The 16,095-nt window shown below is 40.3% G+C and overlaps 1 protein-coding gene across 3 annotated transcripts; it reads right to left on the bottom strand.

Annotated features, from left to right (window-relative positions):
- Window positions 1-1,464: 1,464 nt before the first annotated feature.
- LOC120300128 (snake venom serine protease-like) lies at window positions 1,465-12,585 on the bottom strand. 3 transcript variants are annotated; one of them, XM_039325742.1, is made up of 6 exons: window positions 12,165-12,585; window positions 11,074-11,224; window positions 10,296-10,555; window positions 8,116-8,255; window positions 2,586-2,725; window positions 1,465-2,244 (listed from the first exon to the last, which is right to left on the bottom strand). In XM_039325742.1, exons 3-6 carry the CDS (start codon window positions 10,546-10,548, stop codon window positions 2,070-2,072), a joined length of 708 nt encoding a protein of 235 aa, XP_039181676.1. In that variant the 5' UTR covers window positions 10,549-10,555; window positions 11,074-11,224; window positions 12,165-12,585; the 3' UTR covers window positions 1,465-2,069. The 3 variants fall into 3 exon arrangements, with proteins under 3 accessions (XP_039181676.1, XP_039181678.1, XP_039181677.1); XM_039325744.1 differs by lacking the exon at window positions 2,586-2,725 and having other exon boundaries at window positions 12,165-12,583; XM_039325743.1 differs by lacking the exon at window positions 8,116-8,255 and having other exon boundaries at window positions 12,165-12,581.
- Window positions 12,586-16,095: the final 3,510 nt, after the last annotated feature.

Below are 16,095 nucleotides of genomic sequence, written 5' to 3' on the forward strand. Positions count from 1 at the left end.
GAGTCACGTCCAGAAGTGTCACACATTAGAAAGTTGGTAGCATTGCTTTATAAACTTTGTTAGCCAATGAAAATCAGACAACAGAGCCAAAAAGCAAGAAACCAACAGTTAGACAAAACAATTTCCCTTTGTTCCAGAACCTTTCACATCCTTATGTAACTTGGCTCTATATCATGCAGGCTGAACAGTGGAGGGATTCAAAAATGTGAACAACTGGTTCTCTGTGTGGATGCCGCTTCTGGATGTTCATTCTGGGCCTGGGCAACAAAAAATTAGCTACCGGTTCTGCCAAAGTGGTGTGAATTGGCTGAATCCCACCACTGAGTCTGAAGCACGAAAGAACACTGGTAACAAGACTGGATATGTATCTCAATAAAAACAGACCCTTGTGGAAAACAAAAAACCCTAATAGTGGAGAAGCGCCTGTCCCGGTCTTTGGGTCACAGTCTGAGTCCTCCTGGCCATGGGCACGTCAGTTTTGGGATGGGAAAGCCTGGGGGGAAAAACCTGGAAAAATGAGGAAAAAACAATTCTCCACTCCCCTTTTTCCCAAAACCATTTGGAAAAATATGGGAGGGGAACCCTCTCCCCCCTCAATTTTTTCCAGTTTTTTTCCATGTCTTCCCATCTCCAGGGGTGAGGAAGGTTAGAGTCCAGTGGATTGTGTTGGGGATTGTGTGACAGCATTGGCCCAGATAGCTTGTCTTGTCTTTTCATCATAGATTAGCATAGATTCCCCCCCCCCACTTGCTTTTGCCTTGATTTTGCTAAACCAGCTTGAATTTCTAATAGCAGAATTCTCACAAAAGCTGGGGTAGCCTTGAAATGGAATGGAGCAGTAACTTATGGTTTGGAGAATGGTGGGAAGCCACTGTTTTATCATGTCAGTCACAAGTGAAGCCCTCATACAATGGTTTTCTTTGTGAGAACACAACATCTGTTTTGTATCTGAGCATAGGCTGCTGTTGAACCCAGCTAATGTGTATAAATTTTTGGTACTTAATACTACAGTAAGGGGCACACACTATATAACATGTGGCGTGTCATTTTTTTATTGTTTTCCTGTCTGCAGGCAAGATACCTTTGTACCTTTCATTCCCCCCGCAGGTAATCATTTTAGGAAAGGTGCTCTTCTGTTATGTAAAGTTTTAAATTTCAGGTTTTATATTTGTTTCACTTCCATATATTTTGATCCTCCATAAAAAGATTAATTCGCACTTCCCTTAGTATAAGGGTGGGGAGGAAATCCCCCTCCTTCCCTTTCGGAGATATTTTGCTTCTTGGGAATCTTTTCCAGGAAATTAAAAATAGAATAGAAAAGAGAAGATCAAATTCCTCACTCAGTTTCAAGCACGCAAAACCGGAAGTCCAGGTCAAAGCTTTTTCAGCTTTTAAGCCCAGTTGGTCAAATGCTGCCATTTAACAGGCCATTCCTTTGCAAAACCAAAGGTTCGGAAAACAAGCAACGATTTATACAATTTTATTGCTGTAGATACCTGAAAATTTACATGAAAACATGATTCTCAAAAGATTCTATTTAGTGATTGGAAAGTGGAGGGTAATCTGGGATCCTTTTTAGGCAACAGTGGGACCTGGGTATATGGATATGTTTGTGGGGTGGCTGCATGACTCCATATGAGCATATTGTAAATGCCACAGAAGTACCAATAGAAGAGAATATTCTAGCATGATGATGTTACCTAGCTGGGTAATAAAACGTCTGCAAGAAGAGAAACTCAGAGAGCATCAAGGACCCTACTGTCCCAGAGGTGGACAGAAATGGAAAGATATTCAGAGCTTAAAATATTTGGAATGGTCCATTTTAGAGTCAGAAAATTTTGCACCTCACCCTAAAACAGGCCTCCGTTTTACTGAGATTGTTTTATACTGAAATTAAACGGGACATGATCCCTGCAGCACTATTTTGAGCATTTCTTACTCCAAAGGCAGTCCTATTTGAGTCTAAAAAATGCTTACTGCCTGGGAATATATTCCAATGTAGTTGGATATGGTTAGGGATATAGAAGTGATGTAGTAATATGTTACATTTTCTCCCCCTTTTCAAAAGTTTACAAAGGGGCAAGTTGCATCTGTATTTCCTGCAATAATGCTCTGGATCCAGTCAGTATAATCGAAGACCTTGGTGTAGACGCCAGGCTCACGACGTCGGCCACAAGGATGCGCCCCCCAAGATACAATGCCCTGGATTTCTCCATTACAGATGAGGGGTCCCCCAGAGTCACCCTGTTGAGAAAAATCAAACATGAAACATTACTACCATATCTATGAATGGGAAGTGAAGCAAACAATTCCCTCCCATCATCCATTCACATATAGCCCCAATATTTCACTTCGATGTCCCCCAATCCAGGATCCTTGTAGAAGAATTTAATTCCTTGAGTTTCCCCCTCCAGAATCACCAGTATTGGGATGTCTGGAAATCTAGACATCTAGAAGGCACTTGAGTTAGAAAAAGCCATAACTTTGTATGTTTCTACAAGATGCCTTCAAGGCTAGATCTCTGTCATAGCTTTGAAATTTGGCATTATTTCTTTAGGAGTCTGTCTTAAAACGGATCATCTTACCACACATGCATCTTTGCCTCCTTCCAGAATACCTGCACACAATGTTCTGGTTGTCGCTGGCCACCATGGGTAAGCTGTTTGACACACTGCATAATCAAGTATGTTAATGTTAGCACAACGAGGGACATTGGGATAAGTTTCTGAAAAAAATAAAAAGTAGGCAAAATTATACCTTTCACAATTTACCACCTAGATGCATAGAGCTATAATTTCCATTGTCTCTAAACAGTGGAGCTAATCTCATTGCCTAGAATAGGAAGTATTGTCTTTCAAAGCTGTTCAAAGGGACTCCTGGGAAAAACAGATTTACTTAAATGTTTGCACAGGATATTTTTTGTCAAGATATTAATAGGTCTTAAATCAGCTGATGGGCATTTGAAGGCTTCTCAAATTTCGCACTCTACGCAAAGATTGCCTTGTTGGAAAATTAGGCTTTTACTAGTTCAAAAGTCATGGAACTGATCTCACATCCCCTGGAGATGACCTAGAATGGGGGTCTCCAAACTTGGCAACTTTAAGACTTGTGAACTTCCACTCCCAAAATTCCTCAGCCAGCATACTGAAACTTCCATATCTGAAGATGAAGGAGACGCATAGGTCTGTATTGTGTACAAGAACAAAAAGCCAGGAATCTTCTCCAAAGGATCCCTTGGGGAGCACAGATGAGATGGAAATAAGTCTAAGGAAACAAAGGAAGAATGTCATCTGAATCAGACAAAGTTGAACCTGACAATTGGATATGTATTTCAATAAAAGCAGACCCTTCCTGAAAGCAAAAATCCCTAATAGGGGAGACGCGCCCGTCCAAGTCTTTGGGTTGCAGGCTGCATCGTCCTGGCCATTGGCACGTCAGTTTTGGGGATGGGTAGAGATGGGAAAGCCTGGGGGGAAAAACCCCTGGAAAAATGAGGAAAAAACAAATCTCCTCCCCCCTTTTTTTATAAAATGGGAAAACCCTCTTTCCCTCCCCCAATTTTTCCAGTTTTTTTCCAGGCCTTTCCATCTCCAGGGGTGAGGAAGGTTGGAGTCCCGTGGATGCACTGGCAGCAAGAGGAGGAGGCCGGGGTCCTTCAGGAGGTTTGGACCCCAAACAGTCACAGTTCTGGTTCTATTGATGGGGAACCTGCTTTGCCTTCCCCGGGCATCCGTGGAAGAAGGGGCTCATGCAGACAGTCCTATTTTCCTTGGTCGCCTCCCCTTTTTCTTCTTGGCACCCCCACCCCCAACTACTGCAAAAAAGGGGGCTCAGGGAGGGAGGGAGGGAGGGGTGGAGGAGGTCGGTTTGGGTGAAATCTGCCCTCTCAAAAAGTTCTCTCCATTCAGACCAAGCCCTTTGTGGCCTCACCCAAAGACAGTCTTCTCTGTAGTACAGGTAGTCCTCGACTTAATGACCACAGCTGAGCCCAAAATTTATGTTGCACAAGTGAGAAATTTGTTAAGTGAATTTTGCCCCATGTTATGACTTTTCTTGCCACTGCAGTTGTCAAATTAGTAAAATTAGTTAAGTTGGTAACACCATTGTTAAGCAAATCTGGCTCCCCCACTGACTTGGCTTATCAGAAGGTCATGAAAGATGATCATGTGACTCCAGGACACTAGCCGCAATAAATAGGGACCAGTTGTCAAGCATTGGCAGGTAAATTGCATGACTGGAGAAGCTGCAATGGTCACAAGTGTGAAAAATTGAAATGTTCAAAAATGTTCAAAAACTTTGAATATTCACTAAATGAACTGTTGTAGGGCTTCCTATAGCAAAGGAAAACTGTTTGAAAAGAATGTGCACTCAAGCAGACTTAATACAAAAGGTAACCTTGCAGCCAAATGACACTATTCTAAAAGTTTATTAAACCATCATCATCGTTAGTTGGGGGATTGTGTGACAGTATTGGCCCAGATAGCTTGTCTTGTCTTTTCATCATAGATTAGCACTTACATGAAGATTAGGAATATTGGCAAGAAGGTTGGGGTACATCAGATTCGGGCATCAAGGTCCCTTCCTCCCCCCTTGCTTTTGCCTTGATTTTGCTAAAACAGCTTGAATTTCTAATAGCAGAATTCACACAAAAGCTGGGGTAGCCTTGAAATGGAATGGCGGGGGGAGGGGTAAATATGATTTGGTGAATGGTGGGTAGCCACTGTTTTATCATGTCAGTCACAAGTGAAGCCCTCACACAATGTTATTCTTGCCTTGTAAAAAATGACCATATTTTTAGCCATGCTTTTATTTGCATAAACAAATGTGGGTATTTTTGGATGGGTGCAAGGAAGAAATTGACTTTCTTACACATTGACTGAAAATATCATCTATTCATATTCTTAAGAGTTTCTTTTCCATTTTTTTCATATCAGTCTTAGTACATTCAAAGAAACTGGGGGGGCACTTCTTGCATTGCTACTGTTCCTTGGCCTGTCTATGTTTGATTTCCTTTAGCCATTCCTAAAAATGCAACCTATGCTTGTAGTCTTGGGCCATAAGCATCATTGGCTGGGTTTGCATAACCCAAGATCCAGGAGCTTAACCTTTTTTTTTTTCTGGCTCAACAGATTTGCTTGGTTTTTGAATGGTCCACTGAGATGCAGCTTTCCTGGAGCTGGGCCAGACACTCAGTTTGACTTAAGTTTATTTACATGAAATGTTAATAAAAGTTAAACATACAGTTCTTTTCCAGTCATGTATTTGATGGCTTCTCACCCCTGCTTTAGATAACAGGGCACAAATAACTCTGCTAGATTGACCCAAATGTATCTCAGTCCAAGATTTTGTTTCTCGCAGTGCCCACTAGATACTGCTGGGGTACTCACAAGCAAGAAATGAGGGCATCCCCTGCACCTGATAGTTGGACCGTACTTCCCCCAGCTTGGAAGCATTCACGATTAATAGCCCTTACTGCGCCTGTCCTCATTGGGTCAAAAATCTATCCAAGATGATTATCGCTACATTACATACTATTGAATTAAACAGGTTAAGAACAATGTATTTGGTTTGTAGATGAAAGGAAGGGCCAAGGTAGACTTATCCAAGAATGAGTCCTGTTAAAGTCCTGCCGAGGGAGGACTACCTAAGATGGAAGCCAAGTTCTCAATAATAGCAAAATCAAACCTAGCTCAGTTCAGGTTATGTAATGATCTGATCTCTGCTAGCAATCCATCAATGGCAGGAAGAAACGTCAGTTGCCTTTACACATTGCATTAAACAGGTTGGTTTGGTGATGGCTTCCTGACCTATATGAACCTAAGCAATTGTGAGTTTCATTGCTGTCCTTCAGAATTTTTTTTTCCAATTTCCCACTCTAGTAGTATCTTTTCCATCAAGTCAGACCTTTTTCTTTTCTTTTCTCTTTTGTAATTTATTGATTTTTTAAAACATAAATCACTTAATAATTGGTGAACAGTGTGTTGTCTGGGTTTACATTTGTAAAACAATCACTAACAATTGATTTCTATAATCCATAATCCACTTAATAGTTTTAATTGATTTCCTCTTTTCCCCAAAATATCCTCTTTTGCAAACATTGAGTTAATACAATTCTTAATGATTTGATAGATAACAATTAAATATATAATTTCCCCCCAATAATAATCATATCAATATAATATTTCTTTTCTATCCAATCATTCTGGTTGCTTTATCATAGATCCTGTTATAGTTCTTATTTAAATTTGTTTCTCCCACAAGATTCTAAGTATTCTTACTGGTTAAGATTTTCTCAAAAATTAATTACATTTAAAAATTTGACTCTATTTTTTCCATATGAACCATCTCACACTTTTACATTTCTTAAGGAATAGATAAAACAGTGAGAAAAAAAGAAAGAAAGGAGAGCAAGAGTAAAGAAACATAAAAAATAACATACTACTTAAAATATATATCCCTCCTAATCTAATATATATTTGTTTCCAAGATTTTTTATTCTTTTTAACCATAATAAAAATATGTTTAATCTTTAAATATTCCATTTAATAATCTAGTCATTTAGTCCTTTAACTCTTATTCAAAACATTTTTATCCATTATAATTTTTGTAAATTTTATCACATTTAAATATCTAAAACATTTACTTTCTCTAAACCAGTGGTTCTAAACCTTTCTAATGCCGCGACCCCATAATACAGTTTCCCATGTTGTGGTGACCCCCAACTACTTATACATCACCAGGTGCCAGGGACGTGGCCAAAGAAAAGGGGGAAAAATGGCAGACAGCCTTGTTTGGTGACCCCCGTGAAATGGTCGTTCGACCCAAAATGGGGTCCCAACCCACAGGTTGAGAACCACTGCTCTAAACCATTTCAACTTTTTTATATTACTCATATAAAGAAATAGAATAAAAAAGGGGAAAAAGCATACTATATTATTTAGGGGATTCATCCCTCTTAGAGTGACGTATATATTCCAAATCTTTTCTATTTCTTTAACCATATTCAACCAAGTGTTTCTTTTTTAAGTATTCTCTCTGGTAGGTCCCATCATCTATTTTTTTTATTCCCACTTTGGTCTTTTTCCTTTGCCCAGATCTTTCTTAATCAAAGTATTTTTCTGAGTCAAACGGTTTTTCCATATGTTCATAAATGTTAGTGTAGATATAAAAAGTAAATCAGATGAAGTGTCTTTGTATGGGGCTTCTGTTTGTTGAAAATCTTTTTCTTTTCCTTTCTCTCCGCTTCTCTTATCATTTCCTTTCTCTCCGATGTTCCTGACATTTCTACAGTCCATTTTATCCAATCTGTTTTCTTGTCCTCAGATTTATTTTGCAGTCTTAAGGGATAAGTTGTTTTTTCCAATTCTTGTGATTTTTTTCCCCACCAGGATTAAATCATGTTTCCTTGTTTTGTTAAGTTCCATGTTTATGACTCGATTCTCAATTTTGTATCCATTTTTATCTGTTTTATCTGCTCCTTCTCTGTTGTTGTTTTCTGTTAACTTAGAGTTAACTTGGGAATATATTCCAATGTAATTGGATATGGTTAGGGATATAGAAGAGATGTACTAATATGTTACATTTTCTCCTAACTTTTTCAAAAGTTTTCACTGGGGGCAAGTCACAGTTGTATTTCCTGCAACAATGCTTTGGATCCAGTCAAAGACCTTGGTGTAGAAGCCAGGCTTAAGACTTTGGCCACAAGGATGCCCCCCCTCCCAGATACAATGCCCTGGATTTGTCCCTTACAGATAAGGGGTCCCCCAGAGTCACCCAGTTGAGAAAAATAAAACATGAAACATTACTACCGTATCTATGAATGGGAAGTGGAGCAAACAATTCCCTCCTATCATCCATTCACATATAGCCCCCAATGTTTCACTTCCATGTTCCCCAATCCAGGATCCTTGTAGAAGAATTTAACTCCTTGTGTTCCCCCACCAGAATCACCAGTATTGGGAAGACTGGAAATCTAGACATCTAGAAGGCACTTGAGTTAGAAAAAGCCATAACTTTGTATGTTTCTACAAGATGCCTTCAAGGCTAGATCTCTGTCATAGCTTTGAAATTTGGCATTATTTCTTTAGGAGTCTGTCTTAAAACGGATCATCTTACCACACATGCATCTTTGCCTCCTTGCAGGATACCTGCACACAATGTTCTGCTTGTTGCTGGCAACCCTGCGTAAGCTTTTCGACACAGTGCATTACGGACTATGTTAATGTTAGCACAATGAGGGAAAGCAGGCAAAGTCACTGAAAAAAATAAAAAATAGGCAAAATTCTACCTTTCACAATTTTACCACCTAGATGCATAGAGCTATAATTTCCACTGTCTCCAAACAGTGGAGCTGATCTCATTGCCTGGAATAGGAAGTATTGTCTTTCAAAGTTGTTCAAAGGGACTCCTGGGAAAAACAGTTTTACTTAAATGTTTTTTGTCAAGTTATGAGCCGAGGTGGCGCAGCAGTTAGAGTGCAGTACTGCAGGCCACTTTAGCTGACTGTGTTCAGCAGGTCAGCAGTTCAAATCTCACCGGCTCAAGGTTGACTCAGCCTTCCATCCTTCCGGGGTAGGTAAAATGAGGACCCAGATTGTTGGGGGCAATGTAAAATATATATATATACATTGCTTACTGGTGTACACCGCTTAGAGAGTGCTTGCACTTAAAGCGGTATATAAGTCTCATAAATAAAATAAAATAAAATAAAATAAATATTAATAGGTCTTAAATCAGCTGATGGACATTTGAAGACTTCTCAAATTTCCCCAGTACTCTATGCAAAGATTGCCTTGTTGGAAAAGTGGGGCTTTTGCTAGTTCAAAAGTCACAGAACTGATCTTGCATCCCCTGGAGATGACCTAGAATGGGGGTCTCCAAACTTGGCCACTTCAAGACTTGTGAACTTCCACTCCCAAAATTCCTCAGCCAGCATACTGAAACTTCTATATCTAAAGATGAAGGAGACCCATACGTTTGTATTGTGTACAAGAACAAAAAGCCAGGAATCTTGTCCAAAAGATCCCTTGGGTAGGACAGATGAGGTGAAAATAAGTCTTAGGAAACAAAGGAAAAATTTCATCTGAATCAGACAAACCTGGGCTTGAGAATATGGAATAAACCCCAATCCCAGTTAATCAACAAATCAAGAACTTTTGAGGATAAAAAGGGGTCCTAAAGCTCACCCACTCTTTGAGTCATTTTGGATCCACAACTTAAGAGTTTCCGTCCCTCTGCCTGGCAGCCTAATTGTGAAGGATGTATCTAAACATGGATGGGTGCATGTGTGGGTATGAGAAAGAGCAAATTTATATCGCAAGCAGTAAAGTTTTTCTGTTACTTAAAATTCACTGGGTCTCCATGTATTAAAAAAAACCTGTGGTACTTCAGTGGTTAATTGAAAATTATTTTTGTGAGTCCTTAATTATTTCCCAGCTCTTGACCAAGGCTGTGTGACTTGTCTGCTCTAGTCACACCTATTTGGTAGAAACCTAGGTAGAAAACAAGATGGGCTTACAAGATCTACCTATCTTGGCAGGATTGAATGTGTGGATGACCATAAGCCACAGCTGAGAGCGCACATAACACTTCTACGGCCTTACTAGCAATAGCAATACCACTTAGACCTATACACTGCACTGTCTGGTTGATTTACAGCATCCACATATTGCCCTCAACAATCTGAGTCCTCCTTTTATCAACCTCAAAAGGATGGAAGGCTGAGTCAACCTTGAGCCCCGTCAGGATCGAATTCCAGGCTGGAAGCAGAGATAGTATGCAATACTGCATTCTAACCACTGCACCACCAGGACTTAAAAGGAAGACGTCCTCTGCAACCATCCACAGAGATTTTATATCCATCCAAGGATAGGCCATGTTTTTGAGTTCATATTTTGAGAGCAAGGGGTAAATATACTCTGAAAACATCATCCGCGGGAGACGTCTCCATTTCCAAAACGGCCAAGGCTATTCACAAAACACCCCATTATTAAAGGTAATGAAGCCAGGCAAGACTGCCTTGCTAATGGGACTTTTCTTATTCCCAACAGCTCTGCTATAAATAAACCTGATCCTTTAGGTTTTTTTTTTTTTTTTTAGCTATACAGCATGCCAGTTCCTTACTTATTTCTTTTATTCCAAGGACCTTGTGGGTGTGGAACTGATGAAGAAATGGAATCTTAGGGAATCCCATTGTCCATCCACATTCCAATATTCATGGTTGACATAGTGAGACCCTAGACCAAGTTGGTGTTACATCAAAAGCTGGGTCTGAGAGTATAGACAGAGATCCCTACCATTAGGAGATGTGATTGCGCCCCATCCCATAATACGGCAAACTGAGCCCACACTGGGAGGGTTTGAAGGCAAGCTTAGAGGCACGATGTGTTCACTATTGCTGACAGGTCTGTCCAGCCTGATCAACATGATGTCCTTGTCCTTTTTGTCATCTTTTTTCCTATTGGGACAAATGAACTTCTCCTTTGCGACTCTTTTCTGCACATCCTTATTTGGTACCTCTAGGCTATGCATACCAAGGAATATGAGCATATTTCCCCTACAAGAAAAACAACAAGAAATTAACAACAACAAATTAAAGTAAACTCTATATTACTTGGGATGGTCCTTAACCCTCAACCAGGATTGTTAGCACCTGAATCCTGGAAGAGTTACAGTCAATGTCCTAGAGATCTGGGTACGCTCAAGAAATTTGTTCAAGGTGATTGAATAAACTATTTCCATAGTTTATGTAAAATCTTGAAGCATGAATTCACCTGTGTGCTGTTTAGTACTCAGAAATTATTCAGGTAATGTTCCAGATTTTGTTATTCTTGTTATTATTATATCCCAGAAAAAAGGAAAGATATGAATACTGTGGTGAAGAAGATGGAAATTCAACCATAAATATAAACAGCATTGCTCATGATATGATTGTGAGGAGCAATAGCAGTAACAGCAGAACACTCATTCAAAATGCACAGAGAAGTCACTAAAAACTAGCAGAAACATTATAAAAAAATCTGGATATCTAAACACGATCTTCCTCAATCCTTCCACATTCTGTAATGCCCTTACTTGTCGCAGTGTGCAGCGGTCAGCACCCATTCCTTGTTGATCAAAGTCCCACCACAGGAACCATCGCTAGTGATATAAACGAGTGCAAGGGAACAATGTTCATTTATGTTACATTCATCACCTCCAATGACCAGTTCAGAAGACTTTTGTCCTGCAAAGAAACCAAAAACGTTCAGTGTTTGGCTGTGGAGTAGAACAGAATCACTTTTATTGGTAGTGTTTGTATCAGTACACTAATTTTGGAGGGTAAGAGATGACTGTGGGACACACAGCATCAAACCAGTTGAATAAAATGGATTATTTGCAAATCATATATATGCCTACGTCCCTGTAGATAAACTACCTGTGAATCTTAAGTGATGTGTGTGTGTGTGTATGTGTGTGTGTGTGTGTGTACACACTAATTTTGAAGGGTAAGAGATGACTGTGGGACACACAGCATCAAACCAGTAGAATAAAATGGATTATTTGCATATATGCCTATGCCCATGTAGGTAAACTACCTGAGAATCTTAAGTGATCAATATATATATGTGTGTATATATATATTGGCAGTAAAATCCCTAAATACCGGTTTTGATATTTGTTTCAGAAGCATGCTCTATAATGAAGCAAATCTAACAGAATGGGAGCTAGGTTAAATCCAACAGATTTATTTTACCAGTTTGGACAAAAATTTAATGGCCATCTCATACAACATTTTTTAAAGACCACCTTCACATTGAAAACCTCTCCCCAACTTTTTTCTCAATACATCTTATATTAATTAATAAGTTATCTTTCTCTATTGAAATCAGTTGCCAAATAAATAGAAACACGAAAGGAAGCTGACTATATTTGGGATTATATATTTTTAACTGGCTAGTTTTGCTGATATGAATAAATGTATCAATTCATACTATATTAAAAATACAGCAATGGTCTTCCCCATTTCCACAAACCGGGCCTTCTTCACCCACTCTCTACTTGTGACCTGCTTGTACACCTACAATTAAAAATTACATGCAAGTTTACTCCTGTAATTGGAGGTTTAAACCGAAAAAGACACCTAAAGCTCCGTTCACCCTTGACTCCATTGTCCAGGCTCTTACCGTAAGAAAGCTATAGTATCAGAAGGGTTGCTAGCACTCTGATCAGCACCACAGCTTCAACTCTGCATGGCAAGCTGTTTGCCTGGAATTTAGAAATGGGAACAATTTTGGCAAGAATGCACAGTTCAAAATATTTGATTAATCACTTTATTCTCTTCCACTCTGAGGCAGAAGGACAGATGTGGAAAAAAATGCCAGTTTCTCAACTGTAAGATCCCAGTCCCTTACTTAAACTTGAGATACCGTATCAATCTAATCAGATAACCAAAGTGGAGACTTCTTGATCAAGCAGCACTTTATTTGATCAAATTAAGCAGTTGGGTGGCCAACAATCTGGAACACTGACAGAGTTATGGCCAGAAGTGTCCCGTCTTAGAAAGTTGGTAGCATTGCTTTATTAACTTTGTTAGCCAATTAAAATCCGACAACAGAGCCATTACATCGTAAGAATGACATCAATTATTCCTGTACACTCCCTTATTCCCTCCTTCCATGAATATCCCATCCATGTACACGTTTCCCAAGCTTGCATGAAATTTCTCTGGTGCAAAAGCTGATTTAAAAAAGCAAGAAACCAACAGTTAGACTAAACAATTTCCCTTTGTTCCAGAACCCTTCACATCCTTATGTAACTTGGCTCTATATCATGCAGCCTGAACAGTGGTGGGATTCAAATATGTGAACAACCAGTTCTGTGTGGATGCTGCTTCCACAAAACCATTCTGGGCCTGGGCAACAAAAACTTAGCTACCGGTTCTGCTGAAGTGGTGCGAACTGGCTGAATCCCAACACTGAGCCTGAAGCATGAAAGAACACTGATAACAAGACTGGATATGTGCCTCTATAAAAACAGACCTTTCCGGAAAGCAAAAAACCCTAATATGTCATTAATGCAGTCTATGTGAGATGTTGGTGGAGAATTCACTTCAGCTTTGGGACAGAAGGAAAACAGATTTTTTTTTCTTTTAATTGGAAATATTTTTAAACCTAAAAAAGACAGGGCAATTAGACCATATAAAGGCAACCACACACGTAGTTGGCCCATTTGTTTGGCTGGTGTGGAAAAATGACTGTTTCTGTATTATGAATAGTGGGGGAATTGATACTAACTTAAGTCCAACAATTTTCAGAGTTGCAAAATTGGTTTGAAAAGACTCCACCTTTTCCATTCTAGGATCTAGTTTTGGAAAATGAGGTCAGGAAAGCTGGCTATGCACAGCACTGGATGGAGGCTCTCCGCAGCTGACATTTGTTTGAATTTGACGTTTAAAATTGGCCTTCACCTTTAAATTTCATAGTCTCCAGATGCCTGGACTTCAACAACTGGGGGGAGAGTATCCAGCTATAGTACCAGACTGGCTCAGGAATTCTGGGAGTTGAAATCCACAAGTCATAAGGGGAGCCATAGTTCCCCACCTCCACTCTAGAAGCATCAGCGGTTTTGGGGGTTGGACCCAACAGGAAAACGTGGGTGGAGCTGGAATATTCTTGCGCCCATTCTTCTGGTTCTGCTCTAGCCTTCCCGTTGCTGATACTGGCATCTTGGTGGCCTGTTCTGCAGGTGAAAGTCACTTTGAGGAAGCCTCTGCTTCATCGGCCTCGTTGTGGTGAAAAGCCGGGAGCTTGCTTGCAGCTGGCCAGAGAGAGGAGCCTGGCTGCTCCAAGCATTGCTTCCATCCTCAGAGGGGGTTCCCCAGCTGTGCCAACCATTGGGAAGAGCACAGGAAGGCCCAGTGCTCAGGGCACCTCCACCCTGAACGGGAGACTCGCCCGTTCCGGTCTCGGTTGCAGGCTGTGTCCTCCTATCCATTGGCACGTCAGTTTTGTGATGGGTAGAGATGGGAAAGCCTGGGGGGGAAAAAACCGTTGTGTTTGGCACTATACAAATGAAATACACATGTGGTGCTGCAAAGTCCCAGTCCCTTACTTAAACCTGAGATACCATATTAATCTAATTAGATAACCCAAGAGGAGACTTCTTGATTAAGCAGAACTTTATTTGATCAAATTAAGCAGCTGGGTGGCCAACAATGTGGAACTGTGGCAGAGTCAGATCCTGAAGTGCCACATCTTAGAAAGTTGGTAGCATTGCTTTATAAACTTTGTTAACTAATGAAAATCAGACAACAGAGCCAAAGAGCAACAAAGCAAAAGTTAGACTAAACAATTTCCCTTTGTTCAAGAACCCTTCACATCCTTATGTAACTTGGCTCTATAGGTTGCAGCCTGAACACTGGTGGGATTCAAATATGTGAACAACCTGTTCTCTGTGTGGATGCCGCTTCTGGAAGTCCATTCTGGGCCTGGGCAACAAAAAAATAGCCACCAGTTTTGCCAAAGTAGTGCGAACTGGCTGAATCCCACCACTGTATTTGAATGTGTTGGAGGGCAAAATGGTGGATAAAGGGAGGTTCTTTTTTTTATTTTGGAGACCCAGGTGTTGAACAATACAGTCTTGTAGATTCTTCAGGCTTATACACAGTTCTGTTTTAAGAGCTCTTCTGGATCCTAGATTAGATGCATTTTGATTTTTTTTTCCTGGTAGATTTCCATCACTGTGAGAAAGCTATGAATGCCAAGAGCTCTGATCCCTATGTCTGTCAGTGGTATAAAAAAGTATACTCATCCCTGTGCCCTTTTTTTGGATAAGTAAATTATGTAAGTAAAAAGTGTTTTTGTATATTTTTGCAGCCTGAACATATTTGAATCCCTGGTGGGATTCAAATATGTGAAAAACGAGTTTTTTGTGTGGATGCCGCTTCCAAAAGTCCATTCTGGGCTTGGGCAACAAAGAATTAGCTTCCAGTTCTGCCGAAGTGGTACAAACCAGCTGAATCTCACCACTGATCCTGAAGCACGAAAGAATACTGATAATAAGACTGGATATGTATCTCAATAAAAACAGAACCTTCCAGAAAGCAAAAAACCCTAATATGTGATTCATACAGTCTATGTGAGATGTTGGTGAAGAATTCACTTCAGCTTTAGGATTCAAGGAAAACGGATTTTTTTTCTTTTAAATCAGCGGTTCTCAACCTTTTTGTGATGGCGACCCCCGTCACACGCATGCGCCGCGCATGCGCAGCATCGCCCGTAAAATGGTCGTTCAACCCCAAATGGGGTCGCGACCCATAGGTTGAGAACCGCTGTTTTAAATGGAAATATTTTAAATCTAAAAAAGCCAGGGTAGTTAGACCATATAAAGGCAACCACACAGTCAGTTGGCCCATTTGTTTGGCTGGTTTGGAAAAATGACTGTTTCTGTATTATGAATAGTGGGGGAACTGATACTAACTTAAGTCTAACAATTTTCAGGGTTGCGAGACTGGTTTGAAAAGACTCCACATTTTCCATTCTAGGATCTAGTATTGGAAAAGGAGATCAAGAAAGCTAACTATACACAGCACTGGATAGACCAGTGATTCTCAACCTGTGGATCGGGACTCCATTTGGGGTCAAACGACCATTTCACGGGGGTCGCCAAACAACGCAGTCCACCATTTTTTCCCCCTTTTCCTTAGCTGTGGTACTCCCTTTTATTCTATTGGCTTTTGAAAGCCAATAGAATAGACTCTCTTGAATAGAGTCTAATTCTATTGGCTTTCAAAAGCCAATAGGAATTGTCCAGGCTGTCTCTGCCCTGCTGAGCCCACCAAAAGTCCCATTCTGCAAACGGTGCTGCACCAGTTGAGTAGTCCTCAACTTACGACCGGTTGAGTAGTCCTCAACTTACGACCAGTTGGGGGTCGCGGCATTAAAAAAGTTGAGGACCACTGGGATAGACGCTGTCCACAGCTGTAATTTGTTTGAATTTGACAAGTTTAAAATTGGCCTTAACCTTTAAATTTCATCCTCTCCAGATGCCTGGACTTCAACAACTGGGAGGAGAGTATCCAGCTATGGTACCGGACTGGCTCAGGAATTCTGGGAG

This window comes from Crotalus tigris, unplaced genomic scaffold (assembly GCF_016545835.1).
Source record: "Crotalus tigris isolate CLP2741 ecotype Arizona unplaced genomic scaffold, ASM1654583v1 scf7180000024338.4412243, whole genome shotgun sequence".
In the NCBI taxonomy this organism is placed as follows: domain Eukaryota; kingdom Metazoa; phylum Chordata; class Lepidosauria; order Squamata; family Viperidae; genus Crotalus; species Crotalus tigris.

Coding starts and splice junctions, on each gene's coding strand:
- LOC120300128 (XM_039325742.1), bottom strand. CDS start 10,548: ATGCTCATATTCCTTGGTATGCATAGCCTAGAGGTACCAAATAAGGAT. Junction 2,726..8,115: donor GAGGCAAAGATGCATGTGTG/GTAAGATGATCC, acceptor TATTTTTTTCAG/AAACTTATCCCAATGTCCCT. Junction 2,245..2,585: donor GAGGCAAAGATGCATGTGTG/GTAAGATGATCC, acceptor TTTTCTCAACAG/GGTGACTCTGGGGGACCCCT.